Raw genomic sequence first — 16,056 nt, forward strand, 5'->3', positions numbered from 1 at the left:
CACGTAGGGTAGACATGAATGGAGGTGGAAGAAAATTAGCGATGTTTTGTTTTTGATAGGTGAGCTCCCTATAAGCGATAGCGCTGTAGTATTAGTATGATTATTAAAAGCAAAACTCCAGACAAACAGATGCCTTACCTGCCAAATGATTTGCAATTCTGGAATTGGGCATTCCTGTCAGACTGCTGAGCTCACTGTTCAGGAGTTCAGTTAAAGTAGAGAGAAAGGCATCTGCTACCCAAATGGCCCACATGGCACCTAATAAATCCATTTTCCTTCTGTTATGTATATTAAGTAAAAATTACTCCAAAAAACCCAGGAAAAAAAAAAATACAGACACACTTGTTTTTTCATTGTTTACATGCGGCCATATACCCGCTAGCAGATGGTGCAGCTTCTTTCCTTCCCAGGTGTGGAGATTTTAATGAGGGCTGACATAGGAAGGAGGTGAGGAGAAGCTGAATGTGAACAGATAGCATTATTAGAGCTCAGACAGTACATTCGTGAGAGGAAGTGTCTGACTTGAACAGCGTATACTAAAGCCAGCCATAGATGGTTTGAATCTCGGCCGGTTCAGCAAAGGGCCAGCCGAGATTCGATCCATCTATGGGCAGGCTGATTAACTCTGGTATAATATCCATCGATTGACGTGGGTACAACCAGTATGCCGGAATTCTAGCATGCAATTATTGCCAGTGGCTATAGCCGCTAGCATAAATGATAACTGTGTTCTTCCGACAGGGACAGCTCCCCCCTGCCACCCCACGAGAACACAATAGCTCTGTGGGAGGAAAGAAAAATCACATAATCTACATAATCTATAGCCTGCCCAACATAAAAAACTTCTCTGTTGATGATTCCCTTCTAATATAAGGTGATGGGTACCTGTTGGTGTTCTCTATACTACACCTTGATAAGATTATTTTTGGTGTTTGCAGCCCTAGCCACAAAGACCTCCTCCACCCATGGGAGAAAGACACTCATACTGTGTGGACTCCAGCTGATTATGCATCTTTCTTTTTGTTAAACAAATTGTGTGTTCATCATACTGAACACGCAGGCGTCCTTTAAAGAGGTTGTGAACCTCCCTTTACACTTTGTACCTATGGGTAAGCCTAGAATAAGGCTTACCTATAGGTACTGTAAATATCTCCTAAACGTGCGCTGTTTAGGAGATACTTACAGTATACTGCGCTGATGATGTCATCGGCGCACATGCTCTGAAGAAATGGGCACCCGTGGCGTTTCTTCAGTAGCAAGTGCCGTGACCGGCAGCTCCTGCGCGCATGACTGACGTCACGTGGCTCCAGCCAGTCACAGACCCGGAGTCCACAGCCCTGGAAGGAAGACAGGCGAACATGGATGCAGCCTGCAGCGGGGTGGCGCAGGCTTCGTATGCAGGTAAGTGTCACATAATGTGCTAGTATGTGATGCATACTAGCACATTATGTCTTTACTTTGCAGGGGAGGGAACAGAAGAACATTTTAGCAAGGGTTTACTTCCTCTATAACAACCAGTGATAAAGGCCTCCCCCTCAGTGGTCAGCAGGAGTAATGCTACCACCGGAGGGGAGGAGGAGGCAAAGGGATAGCGGCCGGGCAGATCAGCCGGGAGCAACAGCTGTGAGGGGAGAAGGGGGGAGGCCGGACCAGAGCAGCTGGAGGGCAAGATTGTACAATGCACATGCTAACCTGATGGTGGATAGGGTGGAGTAAGGGGTGGGTGCATTTTAACCTGGTGATTGTTAAGGAAGCCAGCATATGCACAGCATACAGGGAAGAGCAGTCCACATTATGTGAAAGTACAGATTAGAATATACAATAAAATATTCCAAAGAATGTTATACTCAAAACAGCATAAAAAACACATTTTTACAATTTGAAAAAGACTTGCTTTTTGGCTGTAGGCTGGTTTTCTGCTCCCACGGCTGTGCAACTACTCAGTGCCCACAGTGTGTTGATGGGGGGCACCAACAACCAAGGCTGTCAAAAATGCTCTGGCCCTGTGCCTCATGTTGGTCTATAGTTGTTACTGGATGGGACAGTAAGGCAGTGCAAGCTAATGATGCCACAACAGTGAGTACTGACTCTCCTTCCATTCCTCTGGCTCCTGAAGCTCTGTTCTTCCAGGCTGCAACTGTCACTTCCGCTAGCTGGCTGCATTGTAGAGAAAACTATGCAACCAATTCTTCACTGGCTTTTCAGAGCTGCCTGCAGTTTGTCTCCGCACAGTTTGCTCTCTCCCACAGAATGCTGAGCTGAAAAGGATGACAGATCAGGAGAAGTGGCCATAGTTTATGAGAGGCTAGTAAATGGAGTATTTTTTTTTTATTTTTTTTTATTTTTGCCTTTACAGAGGCTTTTGTATTTATGTTCTTCTGCTTTTACAGTTTGGTTCTGTACCACTTTGTGCAGTTAGCTTCACTAAGCAGTTAATGCTGGAGGCATCCCTTGTTGTCTACAAGCCCAGAAAGCCCACACTTGTGCACGAATGTCCCTCAGACCTGAATGAGATTTAACCATACTGCAGGAGCTACATCCATTTCAAGTCTTTCTAATTTTTATCGGCCAGGCTGTGGACCATGTAGTCAAGGGAGGTTTAGTGACTTGAGGTAGGCTTGGGAGTATTTTATATGATCCAGCATTTGTCTTTTAAGGACTCAAAAGAAAGCTTTCCCAGGGCCTTTAAATGCTTACTGAACAGTGTCCATCAGACTAATGTTCACAAGCAAAGAATAAAATGTTCTCTGTGAATCTTTTAGTTAGTACTTTTGCATAAATGTATTATACTCATGAAGATTGGGGGAAGGGAGTGACTATCCAGAGGACCCATGGATGGCTAGACTATATGCACAGTGGAACCTTGAATTATGAGCAGAATCCGTTCCAGGAGAATGCTTGTAATCCAAAGCATTCACATATCAAAGCGAGTTTCCCCATAGAAGTCAATGGAAACAAAGATCATTTGTTCCACATTGACTTCTAATGTAAGCAGCACTGTATGAGGCCAGAGAGACTCGGAAATACTCAGACAGCTTGAATGCACTTGGAAACCCTCGGGAACAAAGTATTTCCGAGTAGCTCCGAGTGTCACCGCCACCCTCGCACCTCTGGCCAAATGCGGTACTGCACACCGCAGAGGCTTGAATCCTGCTCACTCGCAAAGTGAGTCAGGATTTAAAAAAAATAATACCTCTTATTGCGGAACGCTCGTTACCGCGTTACTCACAATCCGAGGTATTACTGTATGTACATCTACATCTTGGTTTATGACTATTTAGATAATACAGTCATTATGTACTCAAATAAGAAGAGGATAGCAGCGCAGGATCCTCATTAGTATTATGAATTTAGTTTATTCGGCAATAAAAATAGTACACTTACATGTTAAACGCTTTACATCCAGCATAGATAGAAGACGAAACCACCGCAGAGCTGTCAATGCATGTCAGCAGTGTGTACCTCTAGCCGGCAAGGATCAGATTCTGACAGCTATCAGAGAAGCCATCGATGCCCGGCGCCCTGGATACTACACTCTGTCTCGAAGAACCCCCTATTTGCTAGCGAGAGAGGTTCCACGAGGCAGAGTGTAGTAGGTTTTCTATCTATGCTGGATTTTAACATGTAAGTGTACTATTTTTATTGTTGAATACATTCAATTCATAATACCAATGAGGATCCCATGCTACTATCTTCTTTTTTTTGTTTGAGCTTTTTGGATCTCCCTGGATCTACTTGCCAAGCTGCAGAATCCTTGTCATGTGAAATTGGCCTCTGTCCTTAACACTTTTGGCACCTTTTGATTGACTGCTTGAGGAAGCTGGACCTTGTAGTGCGCTTTACTGGTTTGTGAGTTATGTATTCAAATAGGGATTTCTGGCTAATGACAGTTGGCTGAAAATTATGTTTAAAGTTAGATTTGCCAAATATAAATTGTCATATACTTCCAAAAGGGCATGCCTGACAATTATCTGTGGCAATTGTACTCTGCTGTGTATTTATTTATTTAGCAGAAAACAGACACAAAGAAAATTAGATTTCAAGGACCATAAATGTTGTTAGCAGTGAAATGAAGACTGCATCATATAGCCAAAAGGAACAAAAAGTTGATCAGGAAATTGATGCTTTGTAAAGATAAACAGATTATGCAGTAGTAAATTATGTATCTGCCACACAGATGCATTTTCCTGTAACAAAGTGCCCTTAGTCAAATGTAATATGTACACGGATGACAAAATGCGTTCAGTAATTAATATGACATTCAGGAAGGAATGGCTTATAATTGAAAAATAAAGGTGACATATGTATAGATGATGTATACATGCAAAATATACCTATACATGCACATAGTACTGGTTCCAAAAATTTATAAATAAATAAGTGCCAGGGTAGAAAATATTGTTGGTAATGTATAAGAAATAAAATATTGGCAAATTACAGCAGATAGATCTGTTTCACTTTTTTGTGGTCTTAACTCTAAATCATCATCTTAATTTTAAGGGCTTACATACATGGGTAGCAAAAGTGAAACCTAGTGAACACTTAGCAGAATAACCAAAAGCTAAACTCTGGATTATTGGAAGTGACAGATTACTGAATTTTAACAGGCGCCCATTCCCAGTAAAGGCGAGCCAAGGACTATGGAGTTGCCATGGTAAGTAGCCAAGGTCGTTGCCGTGGTTGACTAAAGACAGCCAAATAGATAGCAGGGACATAATGGACAACAGATCCAAGGTCAAGTCAAGCAAGCAATCGAATCCAGGGAGTCCAATGTTCTGAGGTAGTAGTAGGAGTGCCAGGTATACCAGCCAAAGAAACTTGTGTCTGGATAGACTGAGAACAGACAGGCATGACAAGTGACAGTATTTACCTGGATCTTCTTCCAAGTGTGTGCAGGAGAACCCCCACGGGCTTCTATGGGAAGCTACTTTGCACATGTGTACAGCTAGAAGATTCAAGCAGGAGGAGATAAACATTCTGGTAGGCCATGGATGCAGGATTTCAGAATGTATGCAGTTGGGGCAGGTGGGGGTAGGCTACGCAAGGTTAAAGAGGAGAAAATTATACTTAAAGTAGTTGCCATTGTGCAACTGCACTGTTTTTCATGCTTATATTGAATGTTTAAGCACAAGTTGCACAAAGGTTTCAGCTTCCAGTTTGTCAATCAATTGTATATCAAAGGTGTCGGTGCAAAACTTTCTAGCAACACAGAGTGTGAGTACAACTGGCTTACAGAAGGTATGAGATAACTTAAACACCAACCTGTGAAAACAGTTGAGGTCCTGTTGAAAAAGTCTCATCATTTTCAGGTCCCTTGCTGGTTTCCATTACAGGTTCAACTGGCTCTGGCAGAAAGACATCATCTAGTGTGCTGACAGAAGACTGGCTTGGCCTAGGATTCTCCAAAGAGACAACACTTGGAATGGTAGTCTTCGGCTGTTTGGTAATCACAACTGGCTTTTCAGTCAACAGTGCTGGTTTCTCAGGTTTGGATACTTCCTTTTCCTTCTGGAAAGAATCTTGCCTATAATAAACAGGTAGTGGCTTTTCACCTTTTTCTAAGGACTTTATCTGGCTCGGTGTTAAAGACTGAAATTCTGACTGTGAACCTTCAATTCTAGATCGCTCCATGCTTATTTTCCAAAAGGCTGACTCCTCTTCTTTCCTCATCGGAGTTGATCCATCATAGTTGGGTGTTCTAGCAACCTGGGTATTCTTAACTTGGGGATTGCCAAGAGGAGTCTTAATCTGATTGGTTTGATTTGCAGGTTTAGGGGTTTGCTTTGTTTCAGTCTGAGCAAGACCAGTTGCTAATTCTTGACCAGATAAAGAGGCGACACTGAACTCCATTTGACTCTGTTAAATGAAATGACAAGGAGACAATTTTAAAGAAAAAACAAATAATGATTTATAAACTGTAAATCAAAGTTTTATCTGTACCAAAATAATAACTGGCAATATTATCTGACTGTAATCCTGGTCACGTAACTGATTTTGGAACTTTTATAGAATATCTTTACAAAACACACAAGTTACCTAAATTAGCAAAATCAGGGCCAAAATATGCAAGATCCCATACTCGCTGTCTAGATCAAAAATTGTGAAACATTTATTGCAATAAAAATGGGATTTTCTCTAAAGCTATTTGGGGCTATTTGACATCACAGCTGCACAGAAGGCACCATGGTACATGTGCACAAAACTTCAAGATTTGGCCACAACAAGACAATTTGCAAAATACACTACTGCTTGTGAATATATTTTGTAATATTGATCTTGATCTAAATTTGTGTTGCCTTTTTTGCTCTCAGCAGGATAAAAAGAATTTTGGATCTGCTCCTCCGTTTGGCATGTGCAGTTTATAAACTTTACCGAGCTATCATTATCACATAAGGCCTAGCTTCATTTTGTGCAGGGTTCCAATTTATCTAAAACCATCCCTGAGTGTGCTTCAATGTTCAATGTTTACTGAGCAATGGCTGCTATGAAACAACACGGGTACTGTGTAGTAATGCCCTGTACACACGACAGGATTTTCCGACAACAAAACCGTGTATTTTTTTCCGACGGATTTGGCTCAAACTTGTCTTGCATACACACGGTCACACAAATGTTGTTGGAAATTCTGAATGTCAAGAACGCGGTGACGTACAACGAGACGAGAAAATTTAAGTTCAATAGCCAGTGCGGCTCTTCTGCTCGATTCCGAGCATGCGTGGACTTTTGTGCGTCGGAATTGTGTACACAAGTTTTGTTGTCGGAAAATTTGAGAACCTGCTCTCAAACATTTGTTGGCGGAAATTCCAACAACAAATGTTCTATGAAGCATACACATGGTCAGACTTTCCGACAACAATCTCACATCCAACATTTGTTGTCGGAAAATCCTATCGTGTGTACAGGGCATAAGGCTACTTTCACACTGAGGTGTCGGCGGTAAAGCGCCGCTATTTTTAGTGCCGCTTTACTGTCGTTTTATCGTTGCTATTCTGCCGCTAGTGGGGTGCTTTTAACCCCTGCTAACAGCCAAAAAAGGTTTAAAACCGCATTTTTTTTTTTTACACTCCCACTAATCACCAACCCTGGCACTGTTTTTATTCCCACTAAACCTAAGGCTGGCCATAGACAGAGCGATTTTCTTTCCTGCAACCACGGTGTTGATGGGGGAATCCCTCCCATGGAGTCATAGTGTTCTCCTAGCAGGAGGGTGGGGGAAGCCGTCTCCACCTGGAGAACACAGTGAATTTTGCTAGTGGCTACAACAGCTCCTGGCAATAATCGCTTGTAAACTCCGACAGGTTGGTTGTACGCAAGTTGATCGATCAACTTGGGTACATTCAGCCTGCCCATACATGGCTCAAATATGTTGGTTTCTGATGAACTGACTGAAATTTGAACCGTCCATGGCAGGCTTAAGGCATTTTTTACTCTCACTGGTCACCAACACCAGGGTATTGTCTACATCCACTGGCCACAATTGGGCCCCTCTAAAGGCTAAAGGATCCCAAACTGGCCTTTTTTTTTTTTTTTTTTTTTTTTTTTTTTTAGAAAGTTTAAAAACACCCGAGTTAGATGCTTCCTTTTCCTTTCTAGGTAGAAAAATCTGGAAAAGTCCTTTAGCCATGACTGATTTTAGTTGCAGGGTGCTGCTCTACCTTCAGATCTTGATGGTAAACAAATGGTAAAAGTTTATTTATTTCTTGCCACATCTCCGATAGCTAAAAGGATTCCACAGCCTACTACAGATACTGGTGGGAAAGTAGACTTAAAGAACACAAAAAGGATACTTCTTTCAGTACCATGCAAGTTTATATTTTTCAATACTTAGTTTTTTTTTTTTAATACCTCCTATTTTAGAAGAAAGTCAACCAGTGCAAGGCACAGGAAATGCATCATCTGCTTATTTACATATTGTCATTTTAGATAAGTGACTTATGTAAAGTATGCAGGCAGCAGGTCTTTAAATATTTTGTACAGAACTCCAGCATGGACAAGCAAATATCCTGGATTTAGAAACAGGCAGTGTGATTGTTCACTGGAAATTTAATCTGTATCGTCTACTTAATACATAAGAATTTTCCTACCATGCGAAAGACGCCAGATTGGAATGCCAATGTATAAACCTCTGCATACCGACATCTGTAAAGGCCAGGAGCTAAAGGATTCTCAATTTAGAAATTCAGAGCTTGTGCTGCACAGATATACTAAAAGCGGAGTTCTGCTAAAAAAAAAAAAAAAAAAAAAAAAATTAAAAGTCAGCACAGGGTTTTTTCGACGGAATATACCATTTCACAGGCACAATTGAAAGCTATGCAAAGAGCGGAGGGACACCGTAGATGTCAGATTGTGCCTCGTTGTAAACTCGTGGCACAACAGCGAGGCAAAATATGACAAATATGGTGTCCCTCCGCTGTTATAGCATTAAATTGTGGCCGAGAAATGGTATCTCTTGTCAAAAAAAAGGCTTCTACGATGTGCGCATGCGCTATGGTGACGTCACTGCGGCTGATCAGGAAATCAGCTGGAGTGCCGTTTCGTTCTGCGCATGAGCGGGCACTTTTCGACGATGGGCACATATTGGCAGAACACCGGCATCATTTAACCCACTTCCTCTGAGTCCAGGTTGTCCCGGACCTGCTCCAGCCTTTGATGGTTTAAGGTGAAGCGGCCCAATGGTGTGCTTATCTCTTACTCTGTTCTCTCCACCTATCCGCATGCTTCCTGTCAGCTCATGAACTTATTTGTTTCCTTGCACCGCTTCTTTCTCTCACACTCCAGCCCTGCTGCACAGGGAAAGGCAAGGGGCTGCTACCAGATCAAGCAGGATTTTCGGGGGGAGGGGGGGGGCTGCAATATAAGCCCTACCCCGAAAATAAGCCCTAGTAAAGCTCGTTAAAAAAAAAAATGTAATCCACCTTGCGGAACGATTACACCGCTATAAGGTGTGTGTGTCTCCCTTTGTAACTGCATTGTGCAAATACTTTATTTACAGACTCGCCGGAGGTCTTCTCCTCTCCTCCTGGCTGACATCTGCAGCGGGGATATCGGCGCTTCCCTCTTCAACTCTCCTCCCGGCTGACGTCTGCGGCCCCTCCCTCTTCAGTGCACGGAGCGGGCTGATGTCAGCGGGGATCTCAGAGCGGAGAAGAGCTCAAGCAGATCATGTGTCACCCAGAGGAGCTGTAACAAAAGGTATTTCCCTGAAAACAATTACAAAAGGAAGACACGCTGCACCCCATGCCTGCACAATTCCTACAAAATGTATTACATAATTCTATAAGTATTTTAAGATGTTTATGTCAAAAGACTCCTGACCTGGTGGGGAGGGGGAGGGGAAAAGACAGGGGGACACAGGACATGGATAAATGACACAGCACAAGCACTATGCAATCTATCAGGTTTTTTTTTTTTTAGGGTGACAACCACTTTAAGATCATTGTACCGGTACATACCATAAATAAATAAGACATCCCCCGAAAATAAGCCCTAGTGTGTTTTTGGTTGCCAAAATAAATATAAGACCTGGGCTTATTTCCCGCTGTCAGTGTGAACCTGGGCTCAACCATAGTGTCAAAAACTAGGCTTGAAGTGCACTCTGAAAACATGATAAATGTGATGAATGCCCTGAATGCATAGAACTATTATGTTGAATATAAGGATTCTGTAAAAACACGAGGAGACAGAAAATAACTTTTTACTGGCTAATACGTCCTGAAACTACTGCAGCTTGTTGTGCATCTGGACAGGCAATGTGGGGGATATTTTCATTTGGATAATTTTACTATTGGAGTCTAACAGTTTCCTGTAAATTCATGATAGCCAGTTTAGGCCTTTATAATCTTTAGGCTCATATGTGTGCTCATCTGTTTTGTTTGAGATTCTTAGTTCAAGTCTTGATACATTATAGAAAGTCAAACAAACACTTAAAATCTGTACCATACATTAGACATGTAAGACAAAATGAATATTGATATAATATATATATATATACACACATATACATACACATACACACACACACACACACACACAATTTAAAGTGGTTGTAAAGCCACTTTGTGTACTTTATAGATTCCCCACTGTTCAATGATATGTGCCGCAGTGTATGTTCTACACTGGGGCACACAAGATCATTGAACAGAGGCAAATCTATAAAGTACATAAAGTTATTTTAGCAGTAGGAAGAGAGGGCACCGACACTAGCAGGGAGGGGAAGAGAGGAGAGACAGCGGATGACGGAGGCACGTAAACTGACCACGGTATCCGGGCTCAGCAGCCATGATAAACATGGTCAGTTTACAGAGGGGAGGGAAGCACCAGGCAGGATCAGATATGTATTTTAGATTATAGAAAGGGCCAAATTACACAGCACAAGCACTGTGCTATTATTCATGCTTAAAAGGAACAGGATACATTGTTATTTATTTTTTTGGGTTACAACCACTTCAAGAAGGTGTACAGCACCTGCAGGTAAAAATAGTTATCTATGCATGGAACCAGGAGTATTCCCAAAGAAACTATTAAACAAATAAAATATTACAACACAGTGAGCATAAATTATTGTTCCATCAAAAAATAATACAGCAACTTTAGGCATCCCTGAACTTTTAATTACTGACCTGCACTATGCAGTGGAAATAGAAGTATAAGTGTTCAGGTCAAATGGCTTCCTTATATGTTTTCAAACAGGGACAGCTGGTACAGGGACCTTTTCCCCATACTGTTGCCACAGGTAAGGGGGGGCAGCGGGCGACGGCTGCAGTACTGGGAACATGTTATATGTTCTACTCTAAAATCAGGTGGAACATGTAACATGTTTCCAAAGGCGAACTTATCCTTTAAAACATATTTTTGGATGAGAGGGTATGCTTTCATTATAACCACCTAAGCTTATCTCATAAGGAACATTACAGGGCATCCATCCACTCTCTCAGCTGGACACAGGCTTCGTGAAATATCTCACAAAAAGTTGATAGCAATCAGTGCCGATACGAAGCATTTGCACAAGTACTTGTACTAAACAATACTAAAACAGATACCTTCAGACTTGGCTCACATATGTGGGGGCCGGTTTGCAGTGCCATTTCGTTCCGAGATTCAGGTGCGATTCCAATGTGAATTGTGTACAAAATTAGAAATCGCACCTGAGCCGGACTGGAATTTCACAGGACTCTTTCAAATTGCACCGTGGCCCAGCCCGCACATATATGAACAGGCAGTAAAACATTACTAAAATGACCAAAACTGATGTATCTGCAAGTGAAATCTGTGTGTTTTTTTTTTTTTTTATCAGTTTTCATGCATGTATGCTGTGAATGAGCCCTAAAAAAACCTGACACTTGAGAAAAAGTATCAGCACTCGGCCTAATAAAAAACAAAAACTGGTATCGGTGCATCCCTAATTGCTAGTGTAATGGATGTCCTATATGTCAGTGCAGAATTCAGGGAAAAACTGTGAACCAATCACACGGTTTATTACACTGGAAGGATACAACAGTTTTATTTGTTCACAGGTAATTATTGACAGCAATAGCATGAAAATAAGTAGACTCAGGTTGGATAAAAATCAATGATTTAGAAAAAAAAAAAAAAATTAATCTGATTTTTTAAATTTATTTAAAATCTAATTTATTTTTGTTTTGATCACATTTATTTTAATAAAAGGCTTGGAGTAAAAATGTATCTAAAGATAGTTTTCCATGTGAGATACATTAATGATTGAGTTTATTCAGCATGAAATGGAGCTTCGTTAGGTAGCATGAGGCTGTATATTCTGCAATATTTACATTTTTGGTAAACTTATTCAATGAATCCAAGCTCTGCAAGCTGAGATAACATGCACTGGCAAGGTTATTGTTTTAATTAAATTTAAAGGAATTGTAGTAGTTCTCCAGCTATGTGTGATTAACCTAAAATTGGTTCTGATATCACGGTTTTAGGGCTCTTTCACACGGGGCGGATCAGTGATGATCCGCCCCGTGAACACCCGCTGGCTCAGCGGGGATCGCTCCGCCGATCCCCGCTGAGCAGAAAGATGACAGGTCCATCGCTGCACGCTGTGCAGCTACGGACCTGTCAGAGCGCCGCTCTCCCCTATGGGGGATCGGATGATGACGGACCGTAGTGTCCGTCGTCACCCGATCCGATCCGAAAACGGATGGAAAAGTAGGTTTTTCCTCCGTTACACTTTTCGGATCGGAGCGGCGTCGGATGTCAGCGGACATGTCACCGCTGACATCCGACGCTCCATAGGGATACATGTATGTCCGTTTTTCATCCGAAAACGGAAGGATGAAAAACGGACATACGGATCCCCCGTGTGAAAGAGCCCTTACAAACCTGACAGCTTATTATTCTTAGGCTCCATGCACATTGAAGCTCAAAAAAGCTTTTTCTGGACGCCAGATTGCTGGAAGAAAACACTGGTTGAAAAACGTGCTTTTAACAGCGTTTTGTACTAGGATTTTTTGAGTGTTTTATAGCGTTAACGTTTATGGGCGTTTTTAATAAAAATACACAGAGAACACTCCAAAAATCCCACAATGCATTCCAAACTCCCACAATGCATTGAAAAAGTAGAACGCTAATTAACGCGCGTTTATGAGCGTTTGACTTTTTTTAGCGGTGAAAAAAACGGCACTTTGAACGCAAATTTCTGCCGTTCAGAAAAAAGCCCATAAACTTCACTGTTCAATAAAGCTAAAGAACGTCCAAAAAAACCGGCAATAAACTGCAGTTTATCAGCTCCAGTGTGCATGGAGCCTAAGGATCGGTTCACACTGGGGCGACTTGGGATCCGACTTGTACGCCCTCAAGTCGCCCCAAGTCGCTTTGCATTTAGATTATCATGGTAGGCAATGGGAGCGTCTTAATTGACACTACTGAAGTCGCTCCGACTTCAGAAAAGGTTCCTGTACTACTTCTATCCGACTTGTAGGCGACTTGTACCCATTCAACTCAATGTAAGTCGCCTGCAAGTCGGATCTCTCAAGCGACTTTGCAGAGAAAACCCCTCCCTCCCCCCTCCCTCCCAGAGAGGTGATTGGCCACAGGCGAAGTCGCCTGTCATGGAGGCGACTTCAAGTCGCCTCGTAATTTGCCGAAGTCGCGCTAAAGTCGCGCTGAAGCCGCGTTGAAGTCGCGGTACAAAGTCGCGCTAAAGTCGTGTTGCCCATGTGTGAACCGACCCTAAATAGGAAAGCTTCATTTTGTTTACAAATATTAAAGTTTCTAACTATCAGCAAGAATGAGTCCTTACATTGGAAGAGCACCTGTCATTTCAGCGCCTGTTAACAGGCATCCACTCACCTGCTGCCACTATGTCCCTCACATTCTTGTGTCACTGCAGCTTCACCAGGCGTCCCATTAAAGTGAATGGGACTGTCGGTGGGTCAATGGCGGGTCAGAAAAGGAGCCGCTGCGGGACATAGATGACAGTCGCTCTTTAAAACGTATGATTTAAATCAAGCCTTTTTACTAGTGATTTAATTCATGATTTAAACCACAAAACCATTTGGTGCTTGGTAACATAATTGTTAGGTACTCCTGGTGACTGATCCTGAGCCTATTCCAGCCCTGTGTTGTGCATTATTGTGGAATGGTGGGTGCCTGTTGTACTATACTATAATTAAAGGGGTTGTAAAGTTAATTTTTTTTTTTTTTTAAAATAACAAACATGTTATACTTACCTTCACTGTGCAGCTCGTTCTGCACAGAGTGGCCCCGAACCTGGTCTTCTGGGGTCCCTCGGCGGCTGTTTCAGCTCCTCCCTGCAAGCATTTACCACCTTAATGCGAGCTCCCTCGCACGGTGGTGAGTGCTTGCGGGCGCGCTCCCATGATACAGCCGGCGGCTATAGCCGCTCGCTGTATCACTTGGCCCCGCCCCCCGGCGCGCCGCGTCATCGGATGTGATTGACAGCAGCGCGAGCCAATGGCTGCGCTGCTTTCAATCCATCCACTGCAGCCAATCAGCGACCAGGCTGAGCTGCAATGAAGATGACGACGACGAGCAGCGAAGATTCGAGGCGTCAGGTAAGTAAAACGGGGGGCCTGGGGGTGGCGGTACTGTCAAAAGTTTTTTCACCTTAATGCATAGAATGCATTAAGGTGAAAAAATTTTTACCTTTACAACCCCTTTAAATGGTTTTTCATAAAAGGCCACCCAACAGAAACTGAAAACGTGCCAAAATCTGCACATAATCATTCTGTTCAAGAAGAGTCTGGTATCTAAAGCATGGATTCATTACCATCATTCCGTGATAGAGATTTCTGACATTATTTGGAGATAATATTACAGAGTTGGCATTCATTGATAGGAATTACATTTTGACAGCCATATATGAAAGACCACCACCCAAGGGCTTTTTTCTTTTTCTTTTTTTCCCCTTAAAGATTATATGACGACATGTTACATCAGGCATACAGTACTCTAAACAAGAGAAATCTAAAAGTATGTGAATAACTATATTCTTGTGAGAGAAGAACAATCCAGCTTATATATCACTATGCAGTCGCTGCAAATTAGGAAGCGAAGCCTTCATACATGTACTGTGCAAATAAAAATGCCTTCTGTACATATAACGTTACAAGCTGGTCAGTTTTCTTTCCTTTTAAAGACCAATTCCATCTGTAATGTAGGATCACACAGTATGTTGGTTTTACTCTCGGACCAGAATTCTCATTCCCCCTCTATTATATACAGCTGCTACCACTACAAAGCCAAAATGATAGTGACCCTTTCTTCTGATCAATTTTAAGTAGACAAAATGCACAGGGAATCTAGCTGTGAAGGACTGACACCTCTTCATGTTTTTTTGAGGAGGGGCAGGGGGACAGATTTCTGTGGGACATTGGTAAGAAAACTGTAGCTCCCTTACTGAAGGCTTGAAGACCAATTGCGCTCCCTGTCTAATGTACTGTACATATTTATAAAGCAGTGAAATGGCACACAAATGTGCATTGGGACTCAAAAGCAAGCAGAGTGCAATTAAAATGACCAGCTTCTACTCCATTCAGAGTTTTACTTGCTGCATTAGACATAGAGAAATCCTAGACATACAAAAGGTTTGCATTTTATCAATAGGACATATCAAAGGTGCAAAATATCTACAGCTCCACACCAGCAGACACCTTCAATGACTGACTATCACTGCCGTGGAGAATTCTTGGGTTTCCTTTTTAGTTCTTTACAGTTAGGGGTAGAGGGGAATGAGTTACAATATCTTTTGTGTTTTTTTTGTTTCTTTTTTTTTACTTTCTGCCAGTTGTGGCTCCACAAAGAAATATTTAACCTTACCTCCTGTTTCAGTGTCAGGGTTTGATAAGTGCATGGGCTGTTTTTTGGCAGTAACAGAGACATAGCAACAACAATTGTAAAATTGTATCAAATACTTACCATCAATTTTCCTTTCCTGGTGCCAATGACATACATTATCTTAGAAAAAGTATTGGGACGCCTGCCTTTACACACACACAGACTTTAATGTCATCCCAGTCTTATGCCCTGTACACACGATTTCCGATGGAAAATGTGTGATAGGACCTTGTTGTCGGAAATTCCGATCATGTGTGGGCTCCATCACACATTTTCCATAGGAATTTCCAACACACAAAGTTTGAGAGCTTGCTATAAAATTTTCCGACAACAAAATCTGTTGTTGGAAATTCCGATCGTGTGTACACAAATCCGACACACCGTGCCACGCATGCTCAGAATAAATTAAGAGACAAAAGCTATTGGCTACTGCCCTGTTTATAGTCCCGACGTACGTGTTTTACGTCACCACGTTCAGGACGATCGGCTTTTCCGTCAACTTTGTGTGACCGTGCGTATGCAAAACAAGTTTGAGTCAACATCCGTCGGAAAAAATCCATGGATTTTGTTGTCGGACTGTCCGATCAATGTCCAACCGTGTGTACGGGGCATTAGTCCGTAGGGTTCAATATTGAGTTGGCCCACCCTTTGCAGCCATAACAGCTTCAACTGTTCTGGGAAGGCTGTCCACAAGGTTTAGGAGTGTGTCTATAGGAATATTTGATCATTCTTCCAGAAGCA

At 42.2% G+C, this 16,056-nt stretch overlaps 1 protein-coding gene across 1 annotated transcript in view; it reads right to left on the reverse strand.

The window, feature by feature from the left end:
* The window catches only part of LG04H1orf198 (linkage group 04 C1orf198 homolog), a 54,769-nt gene that overhangs the window by 11,529 nt on the left and 27,184 nt on the right, over positions 1-16,056 (reverse strand). Inside the window, exon 3 of the mRNA XM_073627757.1 lies at positions 5,263-5,856. Within this exon, the coding sequence (XP_073483858.1) occupies positions 5,263-5,856 (594 nt within the window). The remainder of the gene's footprint in view (positions 1-5,262; positions 5,857-16,056) is intronic.

The sequence above is a fragment of the Aquarana catesbeiana genome, linkage group LG04 (genome assembly GCF_042186555.1).
Source record: "Aquarana catesbeiana isolate 2022-GZ linkage group LG04, ASM4218655v1, whole genome shotgun sequence".
Classification (NCBI taxonomy): Eukaryota; Metazoa; Chordata; class Amphibia; order Anura; family Ranidae; genus Aquarana; species Aquarana catesbeiana.